The sequence below is a fragment of the Mustela putorius genome, unplaced genomic scaffold, assembly GCF_011764305.1.
Source record: "Mustela putorius furo isolate JIRA1106 unplaced genomic scaffold, ASM1176430v1.1 tig00004033_pilon_pilon_pilon, whole genome shotgun sequence".
Lineage (NCBI taxonomy): Eukaryota > Metazoa > Chordata > Mammalia > Carnivora > Mustelidae > Mustela > Mustela putorius.
Window position 1 is genome coordinate 7868816 of NW_025422169.1, and position 14614 is coordinate 7883429.

The following is a 14614-nucleotide window of genomic DNA, read 5'->3' on the forward strand; positions in this document are numbered from 1 at the left end:
AGATAGACGGAGCCACTAATGCGTGAGGACCACATTCTGCCGAAGTCCCCCGTCCCACGTCTTTCCAAGTAACAACAAGCTTTACAGGGACCAAGAACCATTTCACTATCAGGTTTTAAAATGAAATATTCAAATTCGTCCCTGCCACAGAGGAAATTTCGCCGCTTTCAGCGTTGTCCCGTGAGCCCACGCATTTTAAACTGCTGTCACTTACATGCACAGATAAGGCCGCGTTCCTACTGACTCCAGGAAGGAAGTCCCTGAAAATCAGTGGGGCAAACTGTCTTTACAGGAGGCGACTCCAGCCCCCCAAGCAGGTGCCCCAGCGCCTTCCCTCACACGGCACGCACACACGCCCTCGACACCAGCTCTCAGCCACGGCAGCCAACTCCCCGCCAACCGGGCAGATGAGGTGGGGTGGCTGCCTCAGCCCCGTCTTCCCACCGTGTGCCTCCAGCTTGCAGGGACCCACAGGACCCCAACAAGCATCTCACGGCAGAAAGACCTGAGCCCGTCCTCACACACCATCTCCAGACTGCAGCACACGTCACACAGCCACCCTGAACTGTGCTCTATGAAGACAACAGCTACAGAATTACTGTCAATTATAATGATGCTCGTGCTAATGAAAATGAATAAAACGACATTAATACAGCCGAATTACGTTAGCTACTCCAAATCTGCAAGTCCATGCTAAAATAGCCTTAGCTCCGCTTCCAGCAGAGCTGTGTGTGGTGTGTGTGTGTGATGTATGTGCAATGTGTGTGCATGTGTGTGTTCACGTGTACATGTGTGTGGTGTGTGTCCACATGTGGTGTGAGTGCGTGCGTGTGCATGTGTGTGATGGTACAAGTATGTGATGTGTGTGGTGTGCATGTGATATGCACGTGCGTGATACGTGTGTGCAATGTGTGGGCGTGTGTGTACATGTGTGATGTGCACGTGTGTTGTGTGGTGTGTGTGCGTGTGATGTGTGTGTACATGTGCGATGTGTGTGCGTATGTGATGTGTGTACATGTGTGGTGTGTGTGTGAGAGGTACAACACGAGTGCTGTCTGGCACACACAGAACACACAGTGGCCTCATCTACACCGCCATACGACTCAGTATTGAATTGTCCATTTCTCACCATCAAATGCAGTGTTGCCCTGAGATACAAACTTGATTCACTCCCTATAAAAATCATGTTCCTGAATATCCTGTGCAGCCTTAATTTGGAGAAACTGAATTAGATTGTGAATACTTCAGGCCCACCAGCAATCTAAAGAAATGTTACAATGTGTTAGACACTGCTCTTTAAAAAGAGGTGCATGCGGGTTTTTGCGAAACGAGGCCTATTGTCCTGCCAGTCGGGGTGGCGTGGTGGTGGGACTCGCGGTGACGGGAGCCGTGCAAACATGGCCAGTCTGGCACAGAAGCACCGCAGGTGGGAGTGGTCCTAACGGTCATGGTGGTGGCGGTGGCCGTGGTGGCAGCCGTGGCAGTAATCGCACAGCGGGAAGGCGATGGCAGCCCCGTTAGCAGGTGCAGTACCTCCTCGAAGTTGGGAAAGACCTACTTCAGGTTCACCATAGTCACACAATCGTGTCAATCGCTACGTCACTAAATCAAACATCGGACGATCTTCACGGAGACACTCTTGTGTGTCAGAACAGCAGAGTACCTGTGTCCGTGCTGGCGCAGACCTCGGTCTCCCGAGTGCACGTGTCCGTGCTGGCGCAGACCTCGGTCTCCCACACGTCCGCTCTGAGACACCAACCGTGTCTAGAACACCGCAAAGATGATGAATGACCACGTGGGCTGTGGCACACAGACGAGCTACACAGACCTTATCAGCGATGGGTCTGATGGGGAAGGGGTTTGGGAAGATCAGGCTTCCTTCCAGATGGTGGGAACAAGTACTGCAGTATCACTGAGTGAGAGCGGCCATGGGTCTGGTCCGAGCCTGGCCACACCACCTTTCAGGGACACCTTTTCTCTCATCCCGTCCTGGGCTTTGTCAACAAGTTTCCAAACCGAGATCTTCCCCGACAGAGGCCAACCACACCATCCCCAAAACAGAGCCACGCTAGGCTTCCCTCCCCAGCCAGGGGCCGAAAAGAGATGTCCACGTACGTGGCTGTGGCCCGTGGGAACCCCCACCCACCAACTGTGGTGCCAGAGGTCAGCACGCGGGCTTCAGAGGCCAGCTCCAAACTCACGACTAATAACGCTGGTGTAGGCAGACTACTGGCCGCCCAAGACACCAAATCTTAATCCCTGAAACATGCAAATCACCGTATTTGGAAAAAGGGTCCCTATCAATGTAATTAAGTTAAGGATACTGAAATGAAGAGGGTGTCCTGAACTATGCCCTGTGGGTCCCACACCCCCCACACACATCTGTGGAAGAGAGAGGCTGATGGCGGGAAAGAGAGGGTGCAGAAGCCACAGAGGCAGAGGTGGAAGTGACGCATCTCCACGCCAGGAACAGCGGGGCCGCTGGGGGCCGGAGGATGGAGGAGTGCGCAGCCCAGCCAACACCTGCCCTACAGGCCTCCAGAGCGAGCAGGGAGTCGACTCTGTGATTTTCTGTAAACCGGAGACTGTGTTCACGCTCCACTGCAGCGGCCCCAGGAGACGAACACCGGGCTCCCGTGTCACAGCACAACGTCTGCATGGGCAGGAACCGCACTAAAAAGTGCAACCCTGGGCCTCCATCACCACCCAGCGAGGGCGGGCGTCCCGGGACCCACGCCGGCTGGCGTGACTGTGACGCGTTCCGTTCCTGGATGTCAAGGTGCAGGTTTGCAGACTCGGGCTCAGGTGCTCCCGGTGAGAATTACGACGAGTCCAATGTCTGTGCCGCCAACAGACCCTGTGACCTTGAACCAAGGTCGCTGGTACACAGGGCTGAGTCTTCCCAGGGTTTATTTCTCAAGATGACCTTCCTCCCCTCCTGGGGCACAGCAGACACAGGCCTGTGCTTTCCGCGTTCGGAACGTGCAGCTCTTCCCTGAACCGGGACGAGGACGGGGCGGATGGTGACGTGCTCCCGTCTTCCTCTGGACGGAGATTTCCAGTCGGCCCCTGGAGGTATGTGAGGCTGCAGACTCGGGGCGAGAAGGTAACTGTGTTTGCGCGTGGGTCTGGGTAACGTGCCGGCGTGCCGCCGTCTCAAGGAGGACGAGGCAAGCGGGCGGCAGCAGGTGACGTCTCGGACTCTAAGTAGCCTCTGCACCTGAACTGGAACTTGAGTCTTGGTTTCCACATCTGCTTCCAGAGGGACGATCCCGGGAACTGATGCCTCCCTTCCGTGGACAGCATCCAGCCAACGGAGGCGAAGTCGATGCAGGCCAGAGGTGGCTTCCCGGGAAGAGAAGGCAACTCCCCGGAGTCCCAAGCACCTTGTCTTCAACCCGGAGCCGAGACGCACGAGCCCCTCCCCCGGCCACCAGGCCTGGCTTGGCTCCCGCATGGCGGATCTCAGTTACGAGTCAGGACACGACGAAGGAGCTTTCTCAGATGCGTGCACGCGGCTCCGCAGAAACAAGTGTCTTCCCCGGGCCAAACTGAGGGAGCAGAAGACAGACTGACAAGCCTGGAAGGACCCCAGCGAAGCGTTCCAACAGCCGCTGAAGGCCCACCCGGGCGTGTGGGGCGGGGCAGGGCAGAGCAGGAGCGCCACCCCGAGGTGCGGGCAAACGGACACGGGCAGCCGGAGCTTCCCGCGCGCCCAGGCCTGCCCGTCTCTCCCTCCGAGAACGGGCCGCGGGACTGGCCCGTGGGCATGTGAATCGTGAGGGAGCTCCCCTTGCTCGGCGCCGCGACCGCAGTGACGGAGCCCGTGCCGGCCGCCTGCACCGTCTGCCCTGCGGGGTTAGGCCGATGGGGACGTCCTGCGAGATGACCTCCCGGCCTTGTGCGCTGACCGCGCTGACGGTCGGGTCAGGACCCTGCGTGTGAGCGCGGCAGTCACTCATGGCCACCCGCGGCTCACTAGTCGATCCGGGGACAGAAGCAGAGAGAACAAGGAGGAAGAGGAAACCGTTGTGCCCGCGGGCGCCGTGGGAACGCTTCACCCAAGGACAAGCCTGAGGGGCCCCTAACCCTGGAGCCCCAGGGACAAACAGTAACCCACAGACGTACACACTCGAGTGCACACACATGATGCCAGCTGTGCTCCACCCAGAAGGGACCCCGACCCCAATGCGTGGGCTGCTTCCTGCACACCCAGGACAGCAGGAGGGGTGGGGGCCGCCCGCTTATAACGAACCCGGGAGAGGGCCGTCCAATCGAAGGGGGCGCTGCACCCCCTGCGACGGAGGGGCTCCGCACACACCCCCGCTGGGCCTCATCCCTTCCTGGGACAAAGGCCGGCCTCCCACAGAACGCTGTGTCGCTGCTGACAGCCCAGGAAGGAACGGGTGGTGGAACAGCAAACCAGGCGCCGAGGCAGGATGGGCGCTGCTTCTGGTTCCCGAGTCAACGTGGCTCGCGCCCCACCTTTCCCACCGGTCACCGAGGCTCGGTGAAGATCGTTGCTGGACCGAAAATCTCATTTCACGTCGCACCTGGTCACTGACTGGGCCCTGACACTCGGAGATCAACGGGTCTCACACTGTGACTTACAGCATAAATCACTTCCCTCGGTGCACACTTCTCCGCCTCAACACACACCGGCCATCTGGGACCCGAGCTCCAGAGAAGGTGGGTCAGGGGCTGGGGGGCAGCAGCTGCCCACTCCCGGTCGGGAGGCTGTCCGCCAGCCAGTGCCTTTTCTCTCTGCCTGCGTCCATGTGCGGAGCCGGAGAACCCGCCTGTGGACATCCTGCGGGGCTGCAGCCGAGCCTCTCCAAGCAGGCGTCCATGTGCCGAGAGCCGGCGGCAAAGTGGGCACTTGCCACAGCAGAGGGGACATGCAGGGGGCCAGGGAGGTGTGCCGTGGACCTCGGAGACCCTCCCCTGTGGGAGGGAGGGACTGAGAGCAGAGGGAGCAGGGCGGGAGGGGGTACTGGCTGCCTGCCGCTCTGGGGAAGGCCCCCGCCTCTCTCGGTGACAGATCACTCCTGACCTTGGCCACTCTCCCTCTGCCCAGCAGGGCCGTCTCATGGCCAACGTGCCAGACTGTCCCCCTGCCCACCTCTTGGCATGGGCAGCTGCCGCAGGGAATTGCTTCCAGGAACGGACACAAGCTGTCCGGCTGCCATCAGCCCAGGATGCCTGGCCCTGCCCGTGCGTGACCTGGAGAAGGTCGCCAGGAGATTCCGGTCGGGAGTCAGGCTGTGGCAGGAGCAGGTGGCAGCGTCGGACGGCGGGTTTGCAGACGGCGGGTTTGCAGACGGCGGGAGGCCCCAGTTGGCGGTGACACCGCGGGAGCCCTGGGTCTGTAGCTTTGCCCTTCGGTGCTGACGGGACGGCTGCCCTCACGAGGGCCTGGGGTGCTGGGCTGCCCCGACACAGGGTTGCTCCCTACATCTGCTGCAGGCCCCCAGGGGCCAGCCACGCCCTCTGCAACACCCCGGCACCCTCAGGGACACCCACAGCCAGCGGGGGCCCAGGCACAACGTACTAAAGCCGCCCCCTCCCAACACGGGAGCCGCCGGTGAGGACCCTCGGCGTCCTCTTGCCCAGGGCGCATGGGGGTGTCTCTGTGGGGAGGAGCAGGCAGGAGGAGGGGTGCTCCAGACACACTGGCTCAGGGAGGGTTGTGGGAGGAGCAGTGGTGCTGGGGGAGGGCCGGGCTGTGAACTATCCCCCACCATCACCGTCACCGAGGAGAACAAGAGCCCGCGTCACTCCTCTGCCCGGCGGCCGGGCACAGAGCTGCACCAGGAAGTCGGGCTCGACGGCGCCGTGGGCCGTTCCTCACACCCACCCGCGCCTCACACGCCTTCCCTGAGGTCACGCTGGGGTGGCGGGCAGAGCAGCCGCAGCAGGACGGCCCGGCCGAAAGCCGGTGAGGGCCCATCAGACCCGACGTCACAGGCTGCGGGCGGGACGGGGGCCAGGCGGAGGTCAGACGCCGCTGCCCAGAGCAGGGACGCCGAAGGCCCCCTCTCGCTCTGCGCTAGGAGCCTGGGACTCCCGGGGCTGTGACGTCCAGTGTCCAGGGCCGTCCCAGTGACCAAACTTAGACCCGCCATCGACTTAAAGCTCCGCTGTTGTCCTGAAATCCTCCATAACTCCTGAACACGGGGCCTCGTGTTTGCATTTCGGAAAAGGCCTGAAAACTGCGGCCGCCGCTGCTGGATCACATCCCTTGGTTCTCAGCCCACGCTCTCTGCTCTCTGTCCTGCTCGCTCGGCTTTTCCACGTGCATTCACCGAAATTACAAGCCCCGGGGCCTGTCTGGTACCATGAACACCTCCCAGAAGCCACAGGCCCGTGTGAAAAGGGGCAACGGGGTGTGGGCGCCTCCCGGCAGCGCGGCAGCCAGGCGGGGTCTCGCGCCGGCCGGTGGCGGGGGCCCTGCCGGGGCCGGAATCCTGACGCCTGCTGTTGCGGCTTCTCTCTCGGCAGGAGTGAGCCACGCCGCCGCCCGCCAGCCGGGGAAGTCCCCGCACTTCAGTGTGAACTGGGTGATGGGCAACGCGGACGTGGAGGTCATCGACGGCACCACCGGGAGGAGGAGCTGCGGGGGCTCGTCGCGGCTCTGCAAGCACGTGTTCTCCGCACGCTGGGCGAGGCTGTACGGAAAGGTAGGGCTCCGCTCTGGGGGAGGCCGGCCCCGCCGCCCTCGGCTCCCGGTGGGCACAGGGAGGGGCCCCCAGGAAGCCCACACTGGTCCGAGCGAGGGGCACCCATGGCCCCCAGCCACTCCCGCTGTGTCCCTCACCCTGGGCCCCGCTGACTTGCAACGGAGCCGCTGCCCGGGGACCTCCCAGCCAGCCGCCGAGGACTTGGCCGCGGCCCTAGATGCCTCGCAGACAGGGCTCGGGCGGCTGCATGTAGAGAACCGTAAGGGAAGTTCAGAGAAAGCTCCTGACGTGGTCTGACCCCCGGCTGCGACCTAGGGAGGGGAGTGGTTTCCCCAAATGACATCAGGAGCACACGCCAGGCCACAGGTCACAACTCTTCTCCTGACCCCAAAGACCGTGCATTTCTACGACAGTCCTGAGCTTCCTCCTTGATAAACGGGGACAGAGTTTACTACATTTCCAGAGTTTCAGCTGAGATCTAGATGTGCACGTGTCCAACGCACAGCAGACTGTGGCAGAACCAGACAGACATGAATAGGCGTCAGGAACACAGAAACCCAAGAAGTAGCTGTGCCTCTGTCCCGTCTTTACCCAGCAACAGCTCCCAACAGGAACAGGGGTGTGGGGCGCATCTGTCAACTGCAGCACGGGACAGACACACCCACCCTTAAGATGAGCATTGCTTGCAGCTCAGGGGACCCTGGACGTTGTGCGTGTGGCCCTTCACCTGCACGACCTCTGTGCCTGCCACGAGTCCACGGGACCCGGCTCTGTCCTGGGCGCGGGGCCTCGGCTGCCTCCCCGCCCACTGCGGGCACCGTCCACACTTCCCTCGTCCGCACACTGCAGGGACCCGTGTCGGAGAGCACCACTGATTCTGTCTTCCTAAACAAAAGGGCCCCTTGCACTTGTTCCAGGACACGGGCCGAACCCGCGGGGGGCATCCAGGCCTCCGGCCCTTCTCCCTGCACCGCTGGCCTCTCCACAGGGGATCCCTGCCTACACTGGCCTCAGAGCCCGGCCCGGTCCCGGCCCAGAAACCCGACAGAGGAGACGGCCCGTCCCACCGGTCTCCTGACTGGTCGGCAGGAGAACTCGAACGCCCCCGTCTCCCACCTGCACGACGCTGCTTTAGTGCCCACAGTCATCCCCCCGACCCCCGAACCCCACCCCACAGCAGTCCCAGACCCTCTCGCAAGAGAAAACCCCACAGCACACCTGTTCAACAGCGGCCGAGCTGCACGTCTGTCGCCGGCCGCTGCTCACATCCCCGCCAAGCAGCCCCGGCGCGTCCGTGGCACGTCAGGGCCGCTGGAGGGCACACGCCCACCGGGGCTGTCTCCCCTTTACTGGGGTCAGACGGACACGTAACTAACGCGGGACAGACCCCAGGTGGGTAACGTGACGTCCTGATGCGCATGCTGGGCAGGGACCACCACGAGCCGGCCCACCGGGGCGCCCAGGACGGTCGCTGTGGGCCGCTAAGGAAGCTCCTTTGCGGCACACTGCACACACGTTCCTGTCCGCTGTGTGGCTTCTCCGTTCACGGCAGGCGCCGAGGGCAGGCGGCCGGGAGCCGTGTTCTGTGCGGAGGCCCCGGCACGGCTGTCTGGGGGGCTCACCCGCTGTCTTGTTCCCGCCCCCAGCTGAGCACGCGGATCCCGAGCCACGGGGACACGCCGTCCATGTACTGTGAGGCCAAGCGGGGGGCGTGCACCTACCAGTCGGTCAAACAGCAGCTGTTCAAGGCATTCCAGAAGGCCGGGCTGGGCACCTGGGTGAAGAAGCCGCCCGAGCAGGACCAGTTCCAACTGACACTCTGAGCCCCGGGCGCTGCACTCCCGGAGCAGAGCACGCGCACGGCGGGGGCAGCAGGCCGTGCTCACCGGCTCCCTGCACACTCGCCCTTGGTACTCCAGAAGCATGCGCGTGGTCAGTGCTCCGTGGGCAACTAGACTTGAAGTAGGAGCTGCTTCTCACGTGGCTGCTCCCACGCTGCCAGGACCCACAACCCCCAGACCCGAAGGCCCCGGGCACAGCCCAATCTCTCCTCCTGGTGTGTCCGCAGGAAAGTTTCCGTTCAGGCTGAAGGGTCGTAGGTGCAGCTGGTCCGGCGGTGCCTGGGGTGCCGCTCCCCACACCCCTTCTCTGCCCCCCACACCTCCAGTGTCTTTGCTGCCCCCTGACCCCACACTCCCAGTACCACATCTGCCCCCAATCCGTCTCCCTGCCCCACTCCCCAGTACCACGTCTGCCCCACCCGTCCCGCACCCCCAGCACCGCGTCTGGTTCTCAGCAGCACGAGCTGGCACGATACTTCAGGATAAGCCACAATGAAGAGAAAAGCCATGGGCTCTCCCCAAAGACGCCACCAGGACGCTCTACCATCCTCATCGTTCACCTGAGTGTTCACTCCACCTCCCTTCAAAGCGGATTGGAGACGCGCAGTACTGAAGAACCCTCAACTCAGACCAGAGAAACGAAGACCCTTCCAGCAGCGCCCAAGGAGCGGAGACGCAGGCAGGACCTGGGCTCCAGGACCAAGTGCCACAGACCCTGCAGACACCACACCCGTCCTGGGCCCAGCGCGGGCTCCACGGCAGATGCCCATGGCCGCTGACCACGACTGTGGCAGCCGCATCCAGGTTAGCGACCACGCACACCCCCTCAGCAGGTAACAAGGGAACCACGTCACAGACCACGCTCCGACAGCGCGAGAGAGCGAGAGCGACAGCTCGCTCCGAGAGCGAGCCCAGGGAGTGTCCACAGCAGCCCTTCCCGGGGCTGCAGTGGCTGCGAGCTGTCCACGCTTCGGGCTCCCCGATCAGCGCCTTGCAGGGCCGAAACGCACACAGCAGCTGCTGAGCCACAAGAAGCAGGATTCTGTCCCCTTCCAAGCCGGCGTCGGACACCCTCCCTAGGAGCGCAGCGGGTGCCGAGCACGCCAGAGACAGGCGTCCTCTCCCACGCTGTCAGTCCGTCCGGGTACTCGAACTGTCCACGTGGACCACCACAAACTCATCTCGGACATCTGTCATGTGACTGACAGGCCTCTCATTCCCCCGCAGAAGAGCCACGCCTGAAACTCACTAGGCCACGCAGCCCGGCTCCGGAGCGTCCCATCCTGGGGCAGGGGCTTCCCGGCGGGGTTTCCAACTGGCCAGCCCTGCGTGCACACCCTGACCAGAGCGCAGGACCGCCCCTCGGCCCCAGACCCAGGAACGGAGCAGTGTGCCGCCCATCACGTCGAGATCGCGGATGTGACAAGGAGGCCAGCAGGAGGCCACAGGAGTCGCAGACATGTGCTGCGGACAAGCAGGGGTGCCGCTGCGGGGACCAGCTCCTCCGGGCCGTCACATGGCTCAGCGTCTCACTCACCTTCTCTTGGGAAAGAAAATGGGCACACAGCACACGGTTTCTGCAAACAAAGTTATGAAAGAAGGGAAATGTTGGTGCAAACAGATGATGCATATTAATCTTTAGTTCGGGACGAACTAGTTCGGAATCACGTGGCCGGTTTACATTAGCTTCTGGCCGTCGGACATGTCACCGGGATGAAATGCGGATGAAACTGCTGGCGGAGACTCAGCCTCGCCCTTCTCCGGAGCCCACCCCGGAAAGGACGGACGCACGGAGCACCGCCGCTGGGACCCTCGACAGCTCCCGTTCTGAGCCCCCGCTTCTACCCCTGCGCTCCAAACCGTGCCCCTTCTGGAGTGAGGAGACGGCCTAGCAGCACTGTGCACGACAGAGGCAGATGGGCCCATCCACCCACGGCACCACGGGGCCCACCCAGACGACCCGACCCCAGGGGCGCGGACAGTACCACCTGCCCGACACCCGACACGCCGTGATGCCTCTCAGCAGCGGCTGCTGGCCCTCCAGAGAAACGTACACTCCACCGAACTATCTCCTTCCCGGGAAAGCCACAGCCACCGACGCCAGAGTGGGGACTCATCTGTCAGGTCGGCCGGGACACCCGGAGGAGAGGGGAAGGCCCTGCGCAGCAGCTGTGTCGGGACAGAGGCGTTCCCAAGCCAGCGGGAAGCGCCGTTGAGAGGCCGAGCTTGGCCGGGGGCCACGTGTCCAGGACCAAGGACCGAGAGGCACAGGGGCAGGGAAGGCAGGACTGCGGGGCCGGGTCACCCACAGGAGGCCAGGTCGCAGGGCTCTGCTGGGGCACGTGCTGTGGCTGGAGGGACAGGGGGCGCCAGCCCAGAGACGAGGCCGTTGGGGAGCCTGAGGGCCTCACTCTGCTTCACAGCCCAAAGGAACACGCAGCGCGGCTTTGTGTCTAGGCCATCCTGACCGCCGCACTGCCCGTCTGAGCTGCCTCCCACCTGGTGCCTCCGAGTCCTTCACTTCCCACATCCTGTGCCACGTCTACGTGTGTACCCAGCCCCGCCACTCAAGTCCCGATCAGGTTGGCTCCACTGGCATCTGCCTCGAGGCACACACTCCCAGCGGGGAGATCACCACCGAGGCTTCCCGCCTGGCTCAGGCCACACAGTCGCATCCTTCCGCAGCACGCAGCCCGAGGGGCGAGCCACCGGCCGTGCGGCCTGCCTGCCTGTTCTTGCTCGAGGTCTCACCGCAGGGACTAGATCGAGGGTCTCTCTGGTTTGGGTTTCTGCCCACGGGAGGAGCTGCAGGTCTCTAACTCCTGTTCCTCCTGTGGGTCTCTTGAAGTCTGTATATACCTACACGTCACTACTGATTTCGTGAGTCTTGTTGTTCCTCAGAAACGTCAGGTTGAGTTTTTCCCACGTAACTTCTCATATAGTTTCCTTTTCACCGGAAGCTGTTCTTAACAATACAGTTAAACGGCTGTTTTGAGGATTTTTTTTTGGTGTAGTGTTTACCACGTCTGGAGAGCCATAAACAGTAAATACATGGTATATTGATGCCCAGTATAGAATAGAGTATTTTGATGAAATGCTATTTTTAGATTACAAATTTCAAGATTTGTCTATAGTATCTTGTTTTAAAAAATTTAAAAGGATATTTGAAACTTAGACATTTTTAATTTAGGGAAACGTCTGCGACCGTTTTTTGAGAAGCCATTCTAATGGAATCATCTAACTGACCCAAAACACAACAAATGCTCCTTCCTAACAAAGACCAAAGGGAAGTGAGGAGTACGGCCTCTGTTGACAGAGTATCGGCCAGCCCTCAGCAAGCCAGCGTCCCTGTTCCGGCTGGCCCACCACCTCTCCTGGTGGGGGCCGCGGAGCCATACCCCAGCCGAGCACAAGAAGGGCCACTGTTTGGAAAGGCTGCCCCAGCTCAGCCTCTTGTGGAGCTCACAGACAGAGGGACAGATTTAAAGGTCTGTGTTTCAGGAAAGGCAGTACCACCGTCCGGCGGCACTGGGCTCGGACAGACCTGCCTGTCTGGGGTGGCGCTGGGGCCTCCCAGGCAGAGCTGGGGGAGCGTGCCGCTGTCCGTGGTCCTGCTCAAAGGGCTGTGCTGGCAACGCGGGGACCTTGCTCGTTCCTGTCAAACGTCTCCCACAAATTCTGAATCAGATAAAGGATTGTGAGGGGGTGGGTGTCGAAGCAGAGACAGATGCAAAACACGCAGGGTGTTGGCGAGGCGGCCCGGAGAAGAGGAGCACTTCCCAGTTCCTGGAGCCAGGAGACCCACGAGCCGCCACCACCACTGCTCACCTCCCAGCAGGGCCGCCTCCGGGGTCTCCCTCATCTTCCTCTCCCTGCCTCCCCGTCCCGCGTCAGTGCCTGCTCCTCCCTACACTCTTGATTCCCCGGCGTAGCCGAGAATCAGTCTCAGGCCCGGGTACCTCTGAGCGCAGCCGCGCTGGCCTCGCAGGTTCCTGGGACTTCAGCCCAGGGGGACTTAGTGGAGTCCTTTCCTGGACTCCTGGAACACGTCCGTTAGTGTGAGCTCCCACCCCAGGGACGCTGATGGCCAGGTCTCCAGAAAGCGAGAATAACAGCATTCCCGCAGGGGACTACAGACCGTGTGAGCCCCCGAAGAAAGAAACACGTTATTTTCCCGGCTCTGCGTTGCACATTCAGACTCGCAGGGATGATACCGATGCACGGATCAGGATCCCACGGTCTCGTTTCATGCCGGCCCGGTTTCTACTGCTCCGCAGTGGACGCGTCCGTAAAAACAAACAGAAAACACACCTTCCCAGCAGTGCCCAGTTAGTTTTCAGCTAATTTTCAGCATTTTTTTAAGCAAATGAACTTAATATATAGTAATTCTTAAGCAAAGGTATGTACACAGAGAGCATGAATGAAAGGCAATACCGGATGTACATTTGTAATATTTGTAAAAAAAAAAAAAAAATCCAAAACCTTAAAGTATTAATTTACATGTTAATTTGCCTCCAAATTCTGTATATTGCCCTTCAGTGATATCTGATAAGTGAATGTTTCCGTTAAGTGAATAAACACATGGAGTAGAACTGTGCTCCCCTGGCCTGCTGGGCATCTTTCATCAGGCAAGGCTCTGGAGGGGTGGTCTCTGAGTGCCGTGGAGGGGGTGGAGGGAGGGCTCTCGGAGGGCCCGCCCACTGCAAAGAAACCACTCGTCCACTCTACAACCCGCGTCCTCCTCCAGTCACGTGCATCAGCGAGCTCAGTGGGGTGAGGAGCTGCCCTTATAGCTCTCACATCAACCGACAACCTGACTCGCGAGGGTGGGGACAAGGGTCAGCCCCGGCCTCTGGAGCCGCTGGCGGACTCCACGGGACTCAGAGGGTCCCAGTGTTTTGGAAGGTTAAAGTACTGCAAACACTGAAGACGTTCTGAGCCCCCCACCACCCACATTTTCACTAGCATGTGAAACATGGGCCCATCACGGGCTGTGTCCAGCCTCGGGCCTGCAGGGCTCTGCACGGGCTCAGCAGTGCAAGGTCCATCCGGGAACCCCATCTCTCTCCAGGGGCTGCACATTCCACTGCCCCTCCAGGCGTGGAGCAGAATGGCCAGTGGGCTGGGCCCAGGGCCCACGGGCTAGTCAGGACTGCAGACGACACTGCTTGTTTGAAAGTGTTCCTCTCACGCACTGGGGCCTGAAATCCTACCGCACCTGCCCTTGGGCTGGAGGGCGGCGGGGAGGGTGCTTCCGACACGGTGTTCGCTCCGCCCGCGCTTCCCACAAACGGCAGGGAAGGCCCGATCCCAGGAGGGCACAGCGGACCTCAGGTCTGTGGACCCCCCAGGGCAGCACTGACACAGTCCGTCCCTCAGGTCAGGGCTGGGGAGTCTTGCAGAAAGTTATCCCAACAGAGACGAGAGTGGGGGCCACCGTTACCAGGAAGGAAGAGCAGGCCTGAGTATAAGGAGGTTCAAACAAGTCACAAATGCGTCAGAGAGTAACATGTCCTGCATGGTCTGAGTTTGGGAGCCTGGATGTTTGCTGGCAGGGACCGTGCACTGGTCTCGGTGTGCCCCGCGGGTACCCAACGCACATGCTCACTCCTGCCAGAGAAGGGCCGCTCGCCTTGGAAATGAGCTGCCCGGGTCTCAGTGACCTCCTCAAACCTGAGGATCCCGTGTGCCCACCCAGGTCATTCTCCAAGCCAGCCAACGGCCCCCTGCCCCGGCCTGATGGCAGCTCTCTGCTGTGGCCATTTCTCTTTCTTGGTAAGAAATTCTTTTATAAAACATGGAGTTTGTGGCATATTGTCTCAGGAAACACTAAGTGTATGTTTCCCAAGGAAAGCAACCAAAGGCTACTCGGTTTCTTAAAATGTGACGGGATGCGTGACGTCTGAGGAGCAGAGGCAAGGGCGGAACCATGACCCTTCACACCGGTGTCCACGCCACGGCAACTCACGCAGCCTCCTTCCCCAGGACTGACTGGGGACAGAAACGCACTGTCCCAAGGGAGTGTCACCCACAAAGAGGGACCGTGAATGGGACTCAGGAGAGCAGGAGAGGACTTGATGAACACCTGCCCCA

General features: G+C 61.1%; 1 protein-coding gene across 1 annotated transcript in view; it reads left to right on the forward strand.

Moving 5' to 3' along the window:
- The window catches only part of ADARB2 (adenosine deaminase RNA specific B2 (inactive)), a 356490-nt gene extending 343321 nt beyond the window's left edge, over positions 1-13169 (forward strand). Inside the window, exons 9-10 of the mRNA XM_045072338.1 lie at positions 6502-6680; positions 8327-13169. Of these exons, the coding sequence (XP_044928273.1) occupies positions 6502-6680; positions 8327-8503 (356 nt within the window). The 3' untranslated portion in view covers positions 8504-13169. The remainder of the gene's footprint in view (positions 1-6501; positions 6681-8326) is intronic.
- Positions 13170-14614: the final 1445 nt, after the last annotated feature.